Below are 15,414 nucleotides of genomic sequence, written 5' to 3' on the forward strand. Positions count from 1 at the left end.
GTCGTTGTTGGTAATCAAGCCTACCACTGTTGTGTCGTCCGCAAACTTGATGATTGAGTTGGAGGCGTGCGTGGCCACGCAGTCGTGGGTGAACAGGGAGTACAGGAGAGGGCTCAGAACGCACCCTTGTGGGGCCCCCGTGTTGAGGATCAGCGGGGAGATGTTGTTGCCTACCCTCACCACCTGGGGGCGGCCCGTCAGGAAGTCCAGTACCCAGTTGCACAGGGCGGGGTCGAGACCCAGGGTCTCGAGCTTGATGACGAGCTTGGAGGGTACTATGGTGTTGAATGCCGAGCTGTAGTCGATGAACAGCATTCTCACATAGGTATTCCTCTTGTCCAGGTGGGTTAGGGCAGTGTGCAGTGTGGTTGAGATTGCATCGTCTGTGGACCTATTTGGGCGGTAAGCAAATTGGAGTGGGTCTAGGGTGTCAGGTAGGGTGGAGGTGATATGGTCTTTGACTAGTCTCTCAAAGCACTTCATGATGACGGAAGTGAGTGCTACGGGGTGGTAGTCGTTTAGCTCAGTTACCTTAGCTTTCTTGGGAACAGGAACAGTGGTGGCCCTCTTGAAGCATGTGGGAACAGCAGACTGGTATAGGGATTGATTGAATATGTCCGTAAACACACCGGCCAGCTGGTCTGCGCATGCTCTGAGGGCGCGGCTGGGGATGCCGTCTGGGCCTGCAGCCTTGCGAGGGTTAACACGTTTAAATGTCTTACTCACCTCGGCTGCAGTGAAGGAGAGACTGCATGTTTCCGTTGCAGGCCGTGTCAGTGGCACTGTATTGTCCTCAAAGCGGGCAAAAAAGTTATTTAGTCTGCCTGGGAGCAAGACATCCTGGTCCGTGACTGGGCTGGATTTCATCTTGTAGTCCGTGATTGACTGTAGACCCTGCCACATGCCTCTTGTGTCTGAGCCATTGAATTGAGATTCCACTTTGTCTCTGTACTGACGCTTAGCTTGTTTGATAGCCTTACGGAGGGAATAGCTGCACTGTTTGTATTCAGTCATGTTGCCAGACACCTTGCCCTGATTAAAAGCAGTGGTTCGCGCTTTCAGTTTCACGCGAATGCTGCCATCAATCCACAGTTTCTGGTTAGGGAATGTTTTAATCGTTGCTATGGGAACGACATCTTCAACACACGTTCTAATGAACTCTCTCACCGAATCAGTGTATTCGTCAATGTTGTTTGACGCAATACGAAACATATCCCAGTCCACGTGATGGAAGCAGTCTTGGAATGTGGAATCAGATTGGTCGGACCAGCGTTGAACAGACCTCAGCGTGGGAGCTTCTTGTTTTAGTTTCTGTCTGTAAGCAGGGATCAACAAAATGGAGTCGTGGTCAGCTTTTCCGAAAGTAGGGCACGGCAGGGCCTTATATGCGTCGCGGAAGTTAGAATAGCAGTGATCCAAGGTTTTTGACATTCCTGGTTGCGCAATTGTTACGCACGCCTCTATGAAGAGGGAACGCGACACCCTGCTACAACTAAACTCTCCGTGAAGTGAAAAAGGTCTGGACTGTAGGTGCAAGTAAGGATGACAATAGACAGAATGTGGTACCGTTTACAAGGACTTTATTCCTTTACACGGTAATATGGGGAAAAGGGGCTGGACGGAACCAAAGCAAAGAAAGTACATCTCAAAGCCCCCCCTCTCCTATCTTACCTGCCTACCCACTACTTACCTAATTTAGCACCACCTGGTGCCCTATCCAAAATACAGGGGGTGGTCCGCCCAGGTCTTACCTAGTGTGCCTAGACAGCGAATATGCTACGGGTATATGTATGCCCGCGGGCCTCTTGCCTAAGCACTCCCTAGGTGCCTTCCCCTTCCCCCCTGGGAACAAATTAAACAGAATATTAAACAATTTCACAAACAAACTAAGAAACAAACAAAGGACATTAAATAAGCTCTATCTGAGCAACAAACTCACAAAACATACCAACTCTCAGCAATGAACTCCCAGCAATGAACTCCCAGCAATGAACTCCCAGCAATGAACTCCCAGCAATGAACTCCCAGCAATGAACTCCCAGCAATGAACTCCCAGCAATGAACTCCCAGCAATGAACTCCCAGCAATGAACTCCCAGCAATGAACTCCCAGCAATGAACTCCCAGCAATGAACTCCCAGCAATGAACTCCCAGCAATGAACTCTAGCAAAAACTCTTTCCTACAAAATTCTCCCTCCTGAACAGAACACTGGCATTTATATATCTTCAGATGGAATGGGTAATTGGAGACTGCTGTCTTGACGAGGGGGCGGGGTCAGCTCTCCAATTAGCCATGGAGTCGACCAATCAGCTGCTTGAGGGATTTCAGGAAGCCATTTTCCTGAAATAAACACATGCAAATACACAAACTACAACACATAAACTGGGGAACGTAACACAATCGATATGCTGATACAATTTAGGGAGTCTTGTTTTCAGATTAGCCTTGTTAAAATCCTCAGCTACAATGAATGCAGCCTCCGGATAAATGGATTCCAGTTTGCAAAGAGTCAAATAAAGTTAGTTCAGAGCCATCGATGTGTCTGCTTGGGGGGGAATATATACGGCTGTGATTATAATCGAAGATAATTCCCTTGGTAGATAATGCGGACGACATTTGATTGTGAGGAATTCTAAATCAAGTGAACAGAAGGACATGAGTTCCTGTATGCTTTTGTCAATAATAATCAATAACAATGTGTAACTAGAAAAAATAAATAAGAATAGGAAATATGAAATACACATTAAAGTAAGTAAGCATACTATATACAGGAAATATTCATGTCAGATCCAATATCATATTAACATGTGACACAGGTAGATATGTGTAGGGGAGGTAGATATGTATAAGGGAGGTAGATATGTGTAGGGGAGGTAGATATGTATAGGGGAGGTAGATATGTGTAGGGGAGGTAGATATGTATAGGGGAGGTAGATATGTATAGGGGAGGTAGATATGTGTAGGGGAGGTAGATATGTATAGGGGAGGTAGATGTGTGTAGGGGAGGTAGATATGTGTAGGGGAGGTAGATATGTATAGGGGAGGTAGATATGTATAGGGGAGGTAGATATGTATAAGGGAGGTAGATATGTGTAGGGGAGGTAGATATGTGTAGGGGAGGTAGATATGTAAGGGGAGGTAGATATGTGTAGGGGAGGTAGATATGTGTAGGGGAGGTAGATATGTATAGGGGAGGTAGATATGTGTAGGGGAGGTAGATATGTGTAGGGGAGGTAGATATGTAAGGGGAGGTAGATATGTGTAGGGAGGTAGATATGTGTAGGGGAGGTAGATATGTGTAGGGGAGGTAGATATGTATAAGGGAGGTAGATATGTGTAGGGGAGGTAGATATGTGTAGATATGTATAGGGGAGGTAGATATGTATAGGGGAGGTAGATATGTATAGGGGAGGTAGATATGTGTAGGGGAGGTAGATATGTATAGGGGAGGTAGATATGTGTAGGGGAGGTAGATATGTGTAGGGAGGTAGATATGTGTAGGGGAGGTAGATATGTGTAGGGGAGGTAGATATGTATAGGGGAGGTAGATATGTGTAGGGGAGGTAGATATGTGTAGGGGAGGTAGATATGTGTAGGGGAGGTAGATATGTATAAGGGAGGTAGATATGTATAAGGGAGGTAGATATGTGTAGGGGAGGTAGATATGTGTAGGGGAGGTAGATATGTGTAGGGGAGGTAGATATGTGTAGGGGAGGTAGATATGTGTAGGGGAGGTAGATATGTGTAGGGGAGGTAGATATGTGTAGGGGAGGTAGATATGTGTAGGGGAGGTAGATATGTGTAGATATGTGTAGGGGAGGTAGATGTGTATAGGGAGGTAGATGTGTATAGGGAGGTAGATGTGTATAGGGGAGGTAGATGTGTATAGGGGAGGTAGATGTGTATAGGTGAGGTAGATATGTGTAGATATGTATAGGGGAGGTAGATATGTATAGGGGAGGTAGATATGTATAGGGGAGGTAGATGTGTATAGGGGAGGTAGATGTGTATAGGGGAGGTAGATGTGTATAGGGGAGGTAGATGTGTATAGGGGAGGTAGATGTGTATAGGGGAGGTAGATGTGGATAGGGGAGGTAGATGTGTATAGGGGAGGTAGATGTGTATAGGGGAGGTAGATATGTGTAGGGGAGGTAGATATGTGTAGGGGAGGTAGATATGTGTAGGGGAGGTAGATATGTGTAGATATGTATAGGGGAGGTAGATATGTATAAGGGAGGTAGATATGTATAGGGGAGGTAGATATGTGTAGGGGAGGTAGATATGTATAGGGGAGGTAGATATGTATAGGGAGGTAGATATGTGTAGGGGAGGTAGATATGTATAGGGGAGGTAGATATGTGTAGGGGAGGTAGATATGTATAGGGGAGGTAGATATGTATAGGGTAGAGGTAGATATGTATAGGGGAGGTAGAGTGTAGATATGTGTAGGGGAGGTAGATATGTAAGGGGAGGTAGATATGTATAAGGGAGGTAGATATGTGTAGGGGAGGGAGGTAGATATGTGTAGGGGAGGTAGATATGTGTAGGGAAGGTAGATATGTGTAGGGAGGTAGATATGTGTAGGGGAGGTAGATATGTGTAGGGGAGGTAGATATGTGTAGATATGTGTAGGGAGGTAGATATGTATAGGGGAGGTAGATGTGTATAGGGGAGGTAGATGTGTATAGGGGAGGTAGATGTGTATACGGGAGGTAGATGTGTATAGGGGAGGTAGATGTGTATAGGGGAGGTAGATATGTATAGGGGAGGTAGATATGTATAAGGGAGGTAGATATGTGTAGGGGAGGTAGATATGTGTAGGGGAGGTAGATATGTAAGGGGAGGTAGATATGTGTAGGGGAGGTAGATATGTGTAGGGGAGGTAGATATGTATAGGGGAGGTAGATATGTGTAGGGGAGGTAGATATGTGTAGGGGAGGTAGATATGTGTAGGGGAGGTAGATATGTGTAGGGGAGGTAGATATGTGTAGGGGAGGTAGATATGTGTAGGGGAGGTAGATATGTATAAGGGAGGTAGATATGTGTAGGGGAGGTAGATATGTGTAGATATGTATAGGGGAGGTAGATATGTATAAGGGAGGTAGATATGTATAGGGGAGGTAGATATGTATAGGGGAGGTAGATATGTGTAGGGGAGGTAGATATGTATAAGGGAGGTAGATATGTGTAGGGGAGGTAGATATGTGTAGGGGAGGTAGATATGTGTAGGGGAGGTAGATATGTATAAGGGAGGTAGATATGTGTAGGGGAGGTAGATATGTGTAGATATGTATAGGGGAGGTAGATATGTATAGGGGAGGTAGATGTGTATAGGTGAGGTAGATATGTGTAGATATGTATAGGGGAGGTAGATATGTATAGGGAGGTAGATATGTATAGGGGAGGTAGATGTGTATAGGGGAGGTAGATGTGTATAGGGGAGGTAGATGTGTATAGGGGAGGTAGATGTGGATAGGGGAGGTAGATGTGGATAGGGGAGGTAGATGTGTATAGGGGAGGTAGATATGTGTAGGGGAGGTAGATATGTGTATGGGAGGTAGATATGTATAGGGGAGGTAGATATGTGTAGGGGAGGTAGATATGTATAGGGGAGGTAGATATGTGTAGGGGAGGTAGATATGTGTAGATATGTGTAGGGGAGGTAGATATGTGTAGGGGAGGTAGATATGTATAGGGGAGGTAGATATGTATAAGGGAGGTAGATATGTATAGGGAGGTAGATGTGTATAGGGGAGGTAGATATGTGTAGGGGAGGTAGATATGTGTAGGGGAGGTAGATATGTATAGGGGAGGTAGATATGTATAGGGGAGGTAGATATGTATAAGGGAGGTAGATATGTGTAGGGGAGGTAGATATGTGTAGGGGAGGTAGATATGTAAGGGGAGGTAGATATGTGTAGGGGAGGTAGATATGTGTAGGGAGGTAGATATGTGTAGGGGAGGTAGATATGTGTAGGGGAGGTAGATATGTGTAGGGGAGGTAGATATGTAAGGGGAGGTAGCTATGTGTAGGGAAGGTAGATATGTGTAGGGGAGGTAGATATGTGTAGGGGAGGTAGATATGTATAGGGGAGGTAGATATGTGTAGGGGAGGTAGATATGTATAGGGGAGGTAGATATGTATAGGGGAGGTAGATATGTGTAGGGGAGGTAGATATGTATAGGGGAGGTAGATGTGTGTAGGGGAGGTAGATATGTGTAGGGGAGGTAGATATGTATAGGGAGGTAGATATGTATAGGGAGGTAGATATGTATAAGGGAGGTAGATATGTGTAGGGGAGGTAGATATGTGTAGGGGAGGTAGATATGTGTAGGGGAGGTAGATATGTAAGGGGAGGTAGATATGTGTAGGGGAGGTAGATATGTGTAGGGGAGGTAGATATGTGTAGGGAGGTAGATATGTGTAGGGGAGGTAGATATGTGTAGGGGAGGTAGATATGTGTAGGGGAGGTAGATATGTGTAGGGGAGGTAGATATGTGTAGGGGAGGTAGATATGTATAAGGGAGGTAGATATGTGTAGGGGAGGTAGATATGTGTAGATATGTATAGGGGAGGTAGATATGTATAAGGGAGGTAGATATGTATAGGGGAGGTAGATATGTGTAGGGGAGGTAGATATGTATAGGGGAGGTAGATATGTGTAGGGGAGGTAGATATGTGTAGGGGAGGTAGATATGTATAGGGGAGGTAGATATGTATAGGGGAGGTAGATATGTATAGGGGAGGTAGATATGTATAGGGGAGGTAGATATGTGTAGATATGTGTAGGGGAGGTAGATATGTAAGGGGAGGTAGATATGTATAAGGGAGGTAGATATGTGTAGGGGAGGGAGGTAGATATGTGTAGGGGAGGTAGATATGTGTAGGGAAGGTAGATATGTGTAGGGGAGGTAGATATGTGTAGGGGAGGTAGATATGTGTAGGGGAGGTAGATATGTGTAGGGGAGGTAGATATGTGTAGATATGTGTAGGGGAGGTAGATATGTATAGGGGAGGTAGATGTGTATAGGGGAGGTAGATGTGTATAGGGGAGGTAGATGTGTATACGGGAGGTAGATGTGTATAGGGAGGTAGATGTGTATAGGGGAGGTAGATATGTATAGGGGAGGTAGATATGTATAAGGGAGGTAGATATGTGTAGGGGAGGTAGATATGTGTAGGGGAGGTAGATATGTAAGGGGAGGTAGATATGTGTAGGGGAGGTAGATATGTGTAGGGGAGGTAGATATGTATAGGGGAGGTAGATATGTGTAGGGGAGGTAGATATGTGTAGGGGAGGTAGATATGTGTAGGGAGGTAGATATGTGTAGGGGAGGTAGATATGTGTAGGGGAGGTAGATATGTGTAGGGGAGGTAGATATGTGTAGGGGAGGTAGATATGTATAAGGGAGGTAGATATGTGTAGGGGAGGTAGATATGTGTAGATATGTATAGGGGAGGTAGATATGTATAAGGGAGGTAGATATGTATAGGGGAGGTAGATATGTATAGGGGAGGTAGATATGTGTAGGGGAGGTAGATATGTATAAGGGAGGTAGATATGTGTAGGGAGGTAGATATGTGTAGGGGAGGTAGATATGTGTAGGGGAGGTAGATATGTATAAGGGAGGTAGATATGTGTAGGGGAGGTAGATATGTGTAGATATGTATAGGGGAGGTAGATATGTATAGGGGAGGTAGATATGTATAGGGGACGTAGATATGTGTAGGGGAGGTAGATATGTGTAGGGGAGGTAGATATGTGTAGGGGAGGTAGATATGTGTAGGGAGGTAGATATGTGTAGGGGAGGTAGATATGTATAGGGGAGGTAGATATGTGTAGGGGAGGTAGATATGTGTAGGGGAGGTAGATATGTGTAGGGGAGGTAGATATGTGTAGGGGAGGTAGATATGTATAAGGGAGGTAGATATGTGTAGGGGAGGTAGATATGTGTAGGGGAGGTAGATATGTGTAGGGGAGGTAGATATGTGTAGATATGTGTAGGGGAGGTAGATGTGTATAGGGGAGGTAGATGTGTATAGGGGAGGTAGATGTGTATAGGGGAGGTAGATGTGTATAGGTGAGGTAGATATGTGTAGATATGTATAGGGGAGGTAGATATGTATAGGGGAGGTAGATATGTATAGGGAGGTAGATGTGTATAGGGGAGGTAGATGTGTATAGGGGAGGTAGATGTGTATAGGGGAGGTAGATGTGTATAGGGGAGGTAGATGTGTATAGGGAGGTAGATATGTGTAGGGGAGGTAGATATGTGTAGGGGAGGTAGATATGTGTAGGGGAGGTAGATATGTGTATGGGAGGTAGATATGTATAGGGGAGGTAGATATGTGTAGGGGAGGTAGATATGTATAGGGGAGGTAGATATGTGTAGGGGAGGTAGATATGTGTAGATATGTGTAGGGGAGGTAGATATGTGTAGGGGAGTAGATATGTATAGGGGAGGTAGATATGTATAAGGGAGGTAGATATGTATAGGGGAGGTAGATGTGTATAGGGAGGTAGATATGTGTAGGGGAGGTAGATATGTATAGGGGAGGTAGATATGTATAGGGAGGTAGATATGTATAAGGGAGGTAGATATGTGTAGGGGAGGTAGATATGTGTAGGGGAGGTAGATATGTGTAGGGGAGGTAGATATGTGTAGGGGAGGTAGATATGTAAGGGGAGGTAGATATGTAAGGGGAGGTAGATATGTGTAGGGGAGGTAGATATGTGTAGGGAGGTAGATATGTGTAGGGGAGGTAGATATGTGTAGGGAGGTAGATATGTGTAGGGGAGGTAGATATGTGTAGGGGAGGTAGATATGTGTAGGGGAGGTAGATATGTATAGGGGAGGTAGATATGTATAGGGGAGGTAGATATGTGTAGGGGAGGTAGATATGTATAGGGGAGGTAGATATGTATAGGGAGGTAGATATGTGTAGGGGAGGTAGATATGTATAGGGGAGGTAGATGTGTGTAGGGGAGGTAGATATGTGTAGGGGAGGTAGATATGTATAGGGGAGGTAGATATGTATAGGGGAGGTAGATATGTATAAGGGAGGTAGATATGTGTAGGGGAGGTAGATATGTGTAGGGGAGGTAGATATGTGTAGGGGAGGTAGATATGTGTAGGGGAGGTAGATATGTGTAGGGGAGGTAGATATGTGTAGGGGAGGTAGATATGTGTAGGGGAGGTAGATATGTGTAGGGGAGGTAGATATGTGTAGATATGTATAAGGGAGGTAGATATGTATAGGGGAGGTAGATATGTGTAGGGGAGGTAGATATGTATAGGGGAGGTAGATATGTGTAGGGGAGGTAGATATGTGTAGGGGAGGTAGATATGTGTAGGGGAGGTAGATATGTATAGGGGAGGTAGATATGTATAGGGGAGGTAGATATGTGTAGATATGTGTAGGGGAGGTAGATATGTAAGGGGAGGTAGATATGTATAAGGGAGGTAGATATGTGTAGGGGAGGTAGATATGTGTAGGGGAGGTAGATATGTGTAGGGAAGGTCGATATGTGTAGGGGAGGTAGATATGTGTAGGGGAGGTAGATATGTGTAGGGGAGGTAGATATGTGTAGGGGAGGTAGATATGTGTAGATATGTGTAGGGGAGGTAGATATGTATAGGGGAGGTAGATGTGTATAGGGGAGGTAGATGTGTATAGGGGAGGTAGATGTGTATAAGGGAGGTAGATGTGTATAGGGGAGGTAGATGTGTATAGGGGAGGTAGATGTGTATAGGGGAGGTAGATGTGTATAGGTGAGGTAGATATGTGTAGATATGTATAGGGGAGGTAGATATGTATAGGGGAGGTAGATATGTATAGGGGAGGTAGATGTGTATAGGGGAGGTAGATGTGTATAGGGGAGGTAGATGTGTATAGGGGAGGTAGATGTGTATAGGGGAGGTAGATATGTGTAGGGGAGGTAGATATGTGTAGGGGAGGTAGATATGTGTATGGGAGGTAGATATGTATAGGGGAGGTAGATATGTGTAGGGGAGGTAGATATGTATAGGGGAGGTAGATATGTGTAGGGGAGGTAGATATGTGTAGATATGTGTAGGGGAGGTAGATATGTGTAGGGGAGGTAGATATGTATAGGGGAGGTAGATATGTATAAGGGAGGTAGATATGTATAGGGGAGGTAGATGTGTATAGGGGAGGTAGATATGTATAGGGGAGGTAGATATGTGTAGGGGAGGTAGATATGTGTAGGGGAGGTAGATATGTATAGGGGAGGTAGATATGTATAGGGGAGGTAGATATGTATAGGGGAGGTAGATATGTATAGGGGAGGTAGATATGTATAGGGGAGGTAGATATGTATAGGGGAGGTAGATATGTATAGGGGAGGTAGATATGTATATGGGAGGTAGATATGTGTAGGGGAGGTAGATATGTGTAGGGGAGGTAGATATGTATAGGGGAGGTAGATATGTGTAGGGGAGGTAGATATGTGTAGGGGAGGTAGATGTGTATAGGGGAGGTAGATATGTGTAGGGGAGGTAGATATGTGTAGGGGAGGTAGATATGTGTAGGGGAGGTAGATATGTGTATGGGAGGTAGATATGTATAGGGGAGGTAGATATGTGTAGGGGAGGTAGATATGTATAGGGGAGGTAGATATGTGTAGGGGAGGTAGATATGTGTAGATATGTGTAGGGGAGGTAGATATGTGTAGGGGAGGTAGATATGTATAGGGGAGGTAGATATGTATAAGGGAGGTAGATATGTATAGGGGAGGTAGATGTGTATAGGGGAGGTAGATATGTATAGGGGAGGTAGATATGTGTAGGGGAGGTAGATATGTGTAGGGGAGGTAGATATGTATAGGGGAGGTAGATATGTATAGGGGAGGTAGATATGTATAGGGGAGGTAGATATGTATAGGGGAGGTAGATATGTATAGGGGAGGTAGATATGTATAGGGGAGGTAGATATGTATAGGGAGGTAGATATGTATAGGGGAGGTAGATATGTATAGGGGAGGTAGATATGTGTAGGGGAGGTAGATATGTGTAGGGGAGGTAGATATGTGTAGGGGAGGTAGATATGTATAGGGGAGGTAGATATGTATAGGGGAGGTAGATATGTATAGGGAGGTAGATATGTGTAGGGGAGGTAGATATGTATAGGGGAGGTAGATGTGTATAGGGGAGGTAGATATGTGTAGGGGAGGTAGATATGTGTAGGGGAGGTAGATATGTGTAGGGGAGGTAGATATGTGTAGGGGAGGTAGATATGTGTAGATATGTGTAGGGGAGGTAGATATGTGTAGGGGAGGTAGATATGTGTAGGGGAGGTAGATATGTGTAGATATGTGTAGGGGAGGTAGATATGTGTAGGGGAGGTAGATATGTGTAGGGGAGGTAGATATGTGTAGATATGTATAGGGGAGGTAGATATGTGTAGATATGTATAGGGGAGGTAGATATGTGTAGGGGAGGTAGATATGTGTAGATATGTGTAGGGGAGGTAGATGTGTATAGGGGAGGTAGATATGTGTAGGGGAGGTAGATATGTATAGGGGAGGTATATATGTGTAGGGGAGGTAGATATGTGTAGGGGAGGTAGATATGTGTAGGGGAGGTAGATATGTGTAGATATGTGTAGGGGAGGTAGATATGTATAGGGGAGGTAGATATGTGTAGGGGAGGTAGATATGTGTAGGGGAGGTAGATATGTATAGGGGAGGTAGATATGTATAGGGGAGGTAGATATGTGTATGGGAGGTAGATATGTAAGGTGAGGTAGATACAGTGGGGCAAAAAAAGTATTTAGTCAGCCACCAATTGTGCAAGTTCTCCCACTTAAAAAGATGAGGCCTGTAATTTTCATCATAGCTTCAACCACGACAGACATAATGAGAAAAAAATCCAGAAAATCACATTGTAGGATTTATTTGCAAATTATGGTGGAAAATAAGTATTTGGTCAATAACAAAAGTTTATCTCAATACTTTGTTATATACCCTTTGTTGGCAATGACAGAGGTCAAACCTTTTCTGTAAGTCTTCACAAGGTTTTCACACACTGTTGCTGGTATTTTGGCCCATTCCTCCATGCAGATCTCCTCTAGAGCAGTGATGATTTGGGGCTGTTGCTGGGCAACACAGACTTTCAACTCCCTCCAAAGATTTTCTATGGGGTTGAGATCTGGAGACTGGCTAGGCCACTCCAGGACCGTGAAATGCTTCTTACGAAGCCACTCCTTTGTTGCCCGGGCGGTGTGTTTGGGATCATTGTCATGCTGAAAGACCCAGCCACGTTTCATCTTCAATGCCCTTGCTGATGGAAGGAGGTTTTCACTCAAAAACTCACGATACATGGCCCCATTCATTCTTTACACGGATCAGTCGTCCTGGTCCCTTTGCAGAAAAACAACCCCAAAGCATGATGTTTCCACCCCCATGCTTCACAGTAGGTATGGTGTTCTTTGATTGCAACTCAGCATTCTTTGTCTTCTAAACACGACGAGTTGAGTTTTTACCAAAAAGTTATATTTTGGTTTCATCTGACCATATGACATTCTCCCAATCTTCTTCTGGATCATCCAAATGCTCTCTAGCGAACTTATTTTATTGACAATTACAAGAGTTGATGTAAAAAGTCATTATTTGTAGTGTTGACCCTTCTTTTTCAAGACCTCTGCAATCCGCCCTGGCATGCTGTCAATCAACTTCTGGGTCACTGATGACAGCCCATTCTTGCATAATCAGTGCTTGGACTTTGTCAGAATTTATGGGTTTTTGTTTGTCCACCCGTCTCTTGAGGATTAACCACAAGTTCTCAATGGTATTAAGGTCTGGGGAGTTTCCTGGTCATGGACCCAAAATATTGATGTTTTGTTCCCCGAGCCACTTAGTTATCACTTTTGCCTTATGGCAAGGTGCTCCATCATGCTGGAAAAGGCATTGTTCATCACCAAACTGTTCCTGGATGGTTGGGAGAAGTTGCTCTCGGAGGATGTGTTGGTACCATTCTTTATTCATGGCTGTGTTCTTAGGCAAAATTGTGAGTGAGCCCACTCCCTTGGCTGAGAAGCAACCCCACACATGAATGGTCTCAGGGTGCTTTACTGTTGGCATGACACAGGACTGATGGTAGAGCTCACCTTGTCTTCTCCGGACAAGCTTTTTTCCGGATGACCAAAACAATCGGAAAGGGGATTCATCAGAGAAAATGACTTTACCCCAGTCCTCAGCAGTCCAATCCCTGTACCTGACTGCTGCCACTCCTGAGCAAGCTCTGTACTGGTGGTGCCCTGATCCTGCAGCTGAATCAACTTTAGGAGGTGATCCTGGCGCTTGCTGGACTTTCTTGGGTGCCCTGAAGCCTTCTTCACAACAATTGAACTGCACTCCTTGAAGTTCTTGATGATCCGATAAATGGTTGATGGCAATCTTGGTTGATTGCAATCTTGAATGCAATCTTACGGGCAGCAATATCCTTGGCTGTGAAGCCCTTTTTGTGCAAAGCAATGATGACGGCACATGTTTCCTTTCAGGCAACCGTTGATGACAGAGGAAGAACAATGATTCCAAGCACCAGCCTCCTTTTGAAGCTTCCAGTCTGTTATTCGAACTCAATCAGCATGACAGAGTGATCTCCAGCCTTGTCTTCGTCAACACTCACACCTGTGTTAACGAGAGAATCACTGACATGATGTTGGCTGGTCCTTTTGTGGCAGGCCTGAAATGCAGTGGAAATGTTTTTTGGGTGATACAGTTCATTTGCATGGCAAAGTGGGACTTTGCAATTAATTCCAATTCATCTGATCACTCTTAACATTCTGGAGTATATGCAAATTGCCATCATAGAAACTGAGGCAGCAGACTTTGTGAAAAATGTATATTTGTGTCATTCTCTCAACTTTTGTCCATGACTGAATGTGAAAATTTTGAAGTAAAAGGTCAATAAAGATACAAGGTGAACTGGGTCTGTGTAGCTATTTATCCATCGTATTACTTTGGGATAGAAGCTGTTCAATAGCCTGTTGAGGTCAGACTTGAAGCACCGGTAGCTCTTGCTGTGCGTCAGCAGAGAGAATAGTCTATGGCTCGGGTGGTTGGAGTCTTTGACGATTTTCTGGGCCTTCTTTTTACACCGCCTGATAAAGAGAGGTCCTGGATGGCAGGGAGCTCGTCCCCAGTGATGTACTGGGCTGTCCGCACCGCCTTCTGTAGCGCCACGCGATCGAAGGCGGTGCTGTTGCCATACCAAGCAGTGATGCAGCCAGTCAAAATGCTCTCAAGAGGTGTAGCTGTAAAACCTTTTTAGGATTTGAGGGCCCATGCCAAACATTTTCAACCTCCTGAGGGGGAAGAGGAACTGTTGTGCCTTCACGACTGTGCCATTGCATTGTGGGTTTTATCGTCAACTTCAGCTTCAACAAATATCTACCAGAAACAGTATAGAAAGTTAAATAATCTGTTAGCACAGCAACCACCGTAATCTCCCAATAATTAAACAACGAAATCAAACCATTTGTTCACTAAAATATGGTTTTGACATATTTCTTTGACATTGTAAATGGTTTGGAGTACAGCTAGTGCTCCGTTGTATGACCAGATGTTCTTCCCTTGCAGAGGCGTACTCAGAACCACGGACACGGCAGGAAAAGGGCCAGGGTAAGGACGGCGTTATCCTGTCTGTTGTGTTGATGTTGTTGTCTACGTTTCCCACATCCTGGGATTAAAGTCCACCCGTTAGATAAAGGGTCCTACTTAGCATTACTAGACCCACAGTTGGCTAATCCTAGTGAGCAGGTTAGATAGACCAGGAACAGTTGCAGAGGTGAGGCCTGCTTAGCCATGAGCTCACACACAGCCTATACGTAGGGTATTTATGGAAGTCGGCTTTCGTGTGTGTGTACACTCACAATTTACATGCTAGTCCCCTCCCACTGAGTGGGCTAGGCCCCTCCCACCCGAGTGGGTTAGGCCCCTCCCACCCGAGTGGGTTAGGCCCCTACCACTGAGTGGGTTAGTCCCCTCCCATCCGAGTGGGTTAGTCCCCTCCCACCCGAGTGGCTTAGTCCCCTCCCACCCGAGTGGGTTAGTCCCCTCCCACCCGAGTGGCTTAGTCCCCTCCCATCCGAGTGGGTTAGTCCCCTCCCACCCGAGTGGCTTAGTCCCCTCCCACCCGAGTGGCTTAGTCCCCTCCCACCCGAGTGGGTTAGTCCCCTCCCACCCGAGTGGCTTAGTCCCCTCCCATCCGAGTGGGTTAGGCCCCTACCACTGAGTGGGTTAGTCCCCTCCCATCCGAGTGGGTTAGTCCCCTCCCACCCGAGTGGCTTAGTCCCCTCCCACCCGAGTGGCTTAGTCCCCTCCCACCCGAGTGGCTTAGTCCCCTCCCACCCGAGTGGCTTAGTCCCCTCCCACCCGAGTGGCTTAGTC

General features: G+C 45.6%; 1 protein-coding gene across 9 annotated transcripts in view; it reads left to right on the forward strand.

Moving 5' to 3' along the window:
• LOC124003041 (R3H domain-containing protein 2-like) overlaps window positions 1-15,414 on the forward strand; it is a 103,715-nt gene that overhangs the window by 34,709 nt on the left and 53,592 nt on the right. For all 9 annotated transcript variants that reach the window (XM_046311016.1, XM_046311019.1, XM_046311020.1 and 6 more), the window contains exon 4: window positions 14,605-14,646. In XM_046311016.1, coding sequence (XP_046166972.1) covers window positions 14,605-14,646 — 42 coding nt within the window. The remainder of the gene's footprint in view (window positions 1-14,604; window positions 14,647-15,414) is intronic.

Source organism: Oncorhynchus gorbuscha, linkage group LG18, assembly GCF_021184085.1.
Source record: "Oncorhynchus gorbuscha isolate QuinsamMale2020 ecotype Even-year linkage group LG18, OgorEven_v1.0, whole genome shotgun sequence".
NCBI lineage: Eukaryota > Metazoa > Chordata > Actinopteri > Salmoniformes > Salmonidae > Oncorhynchus > Oncorhynchus gorbuscha.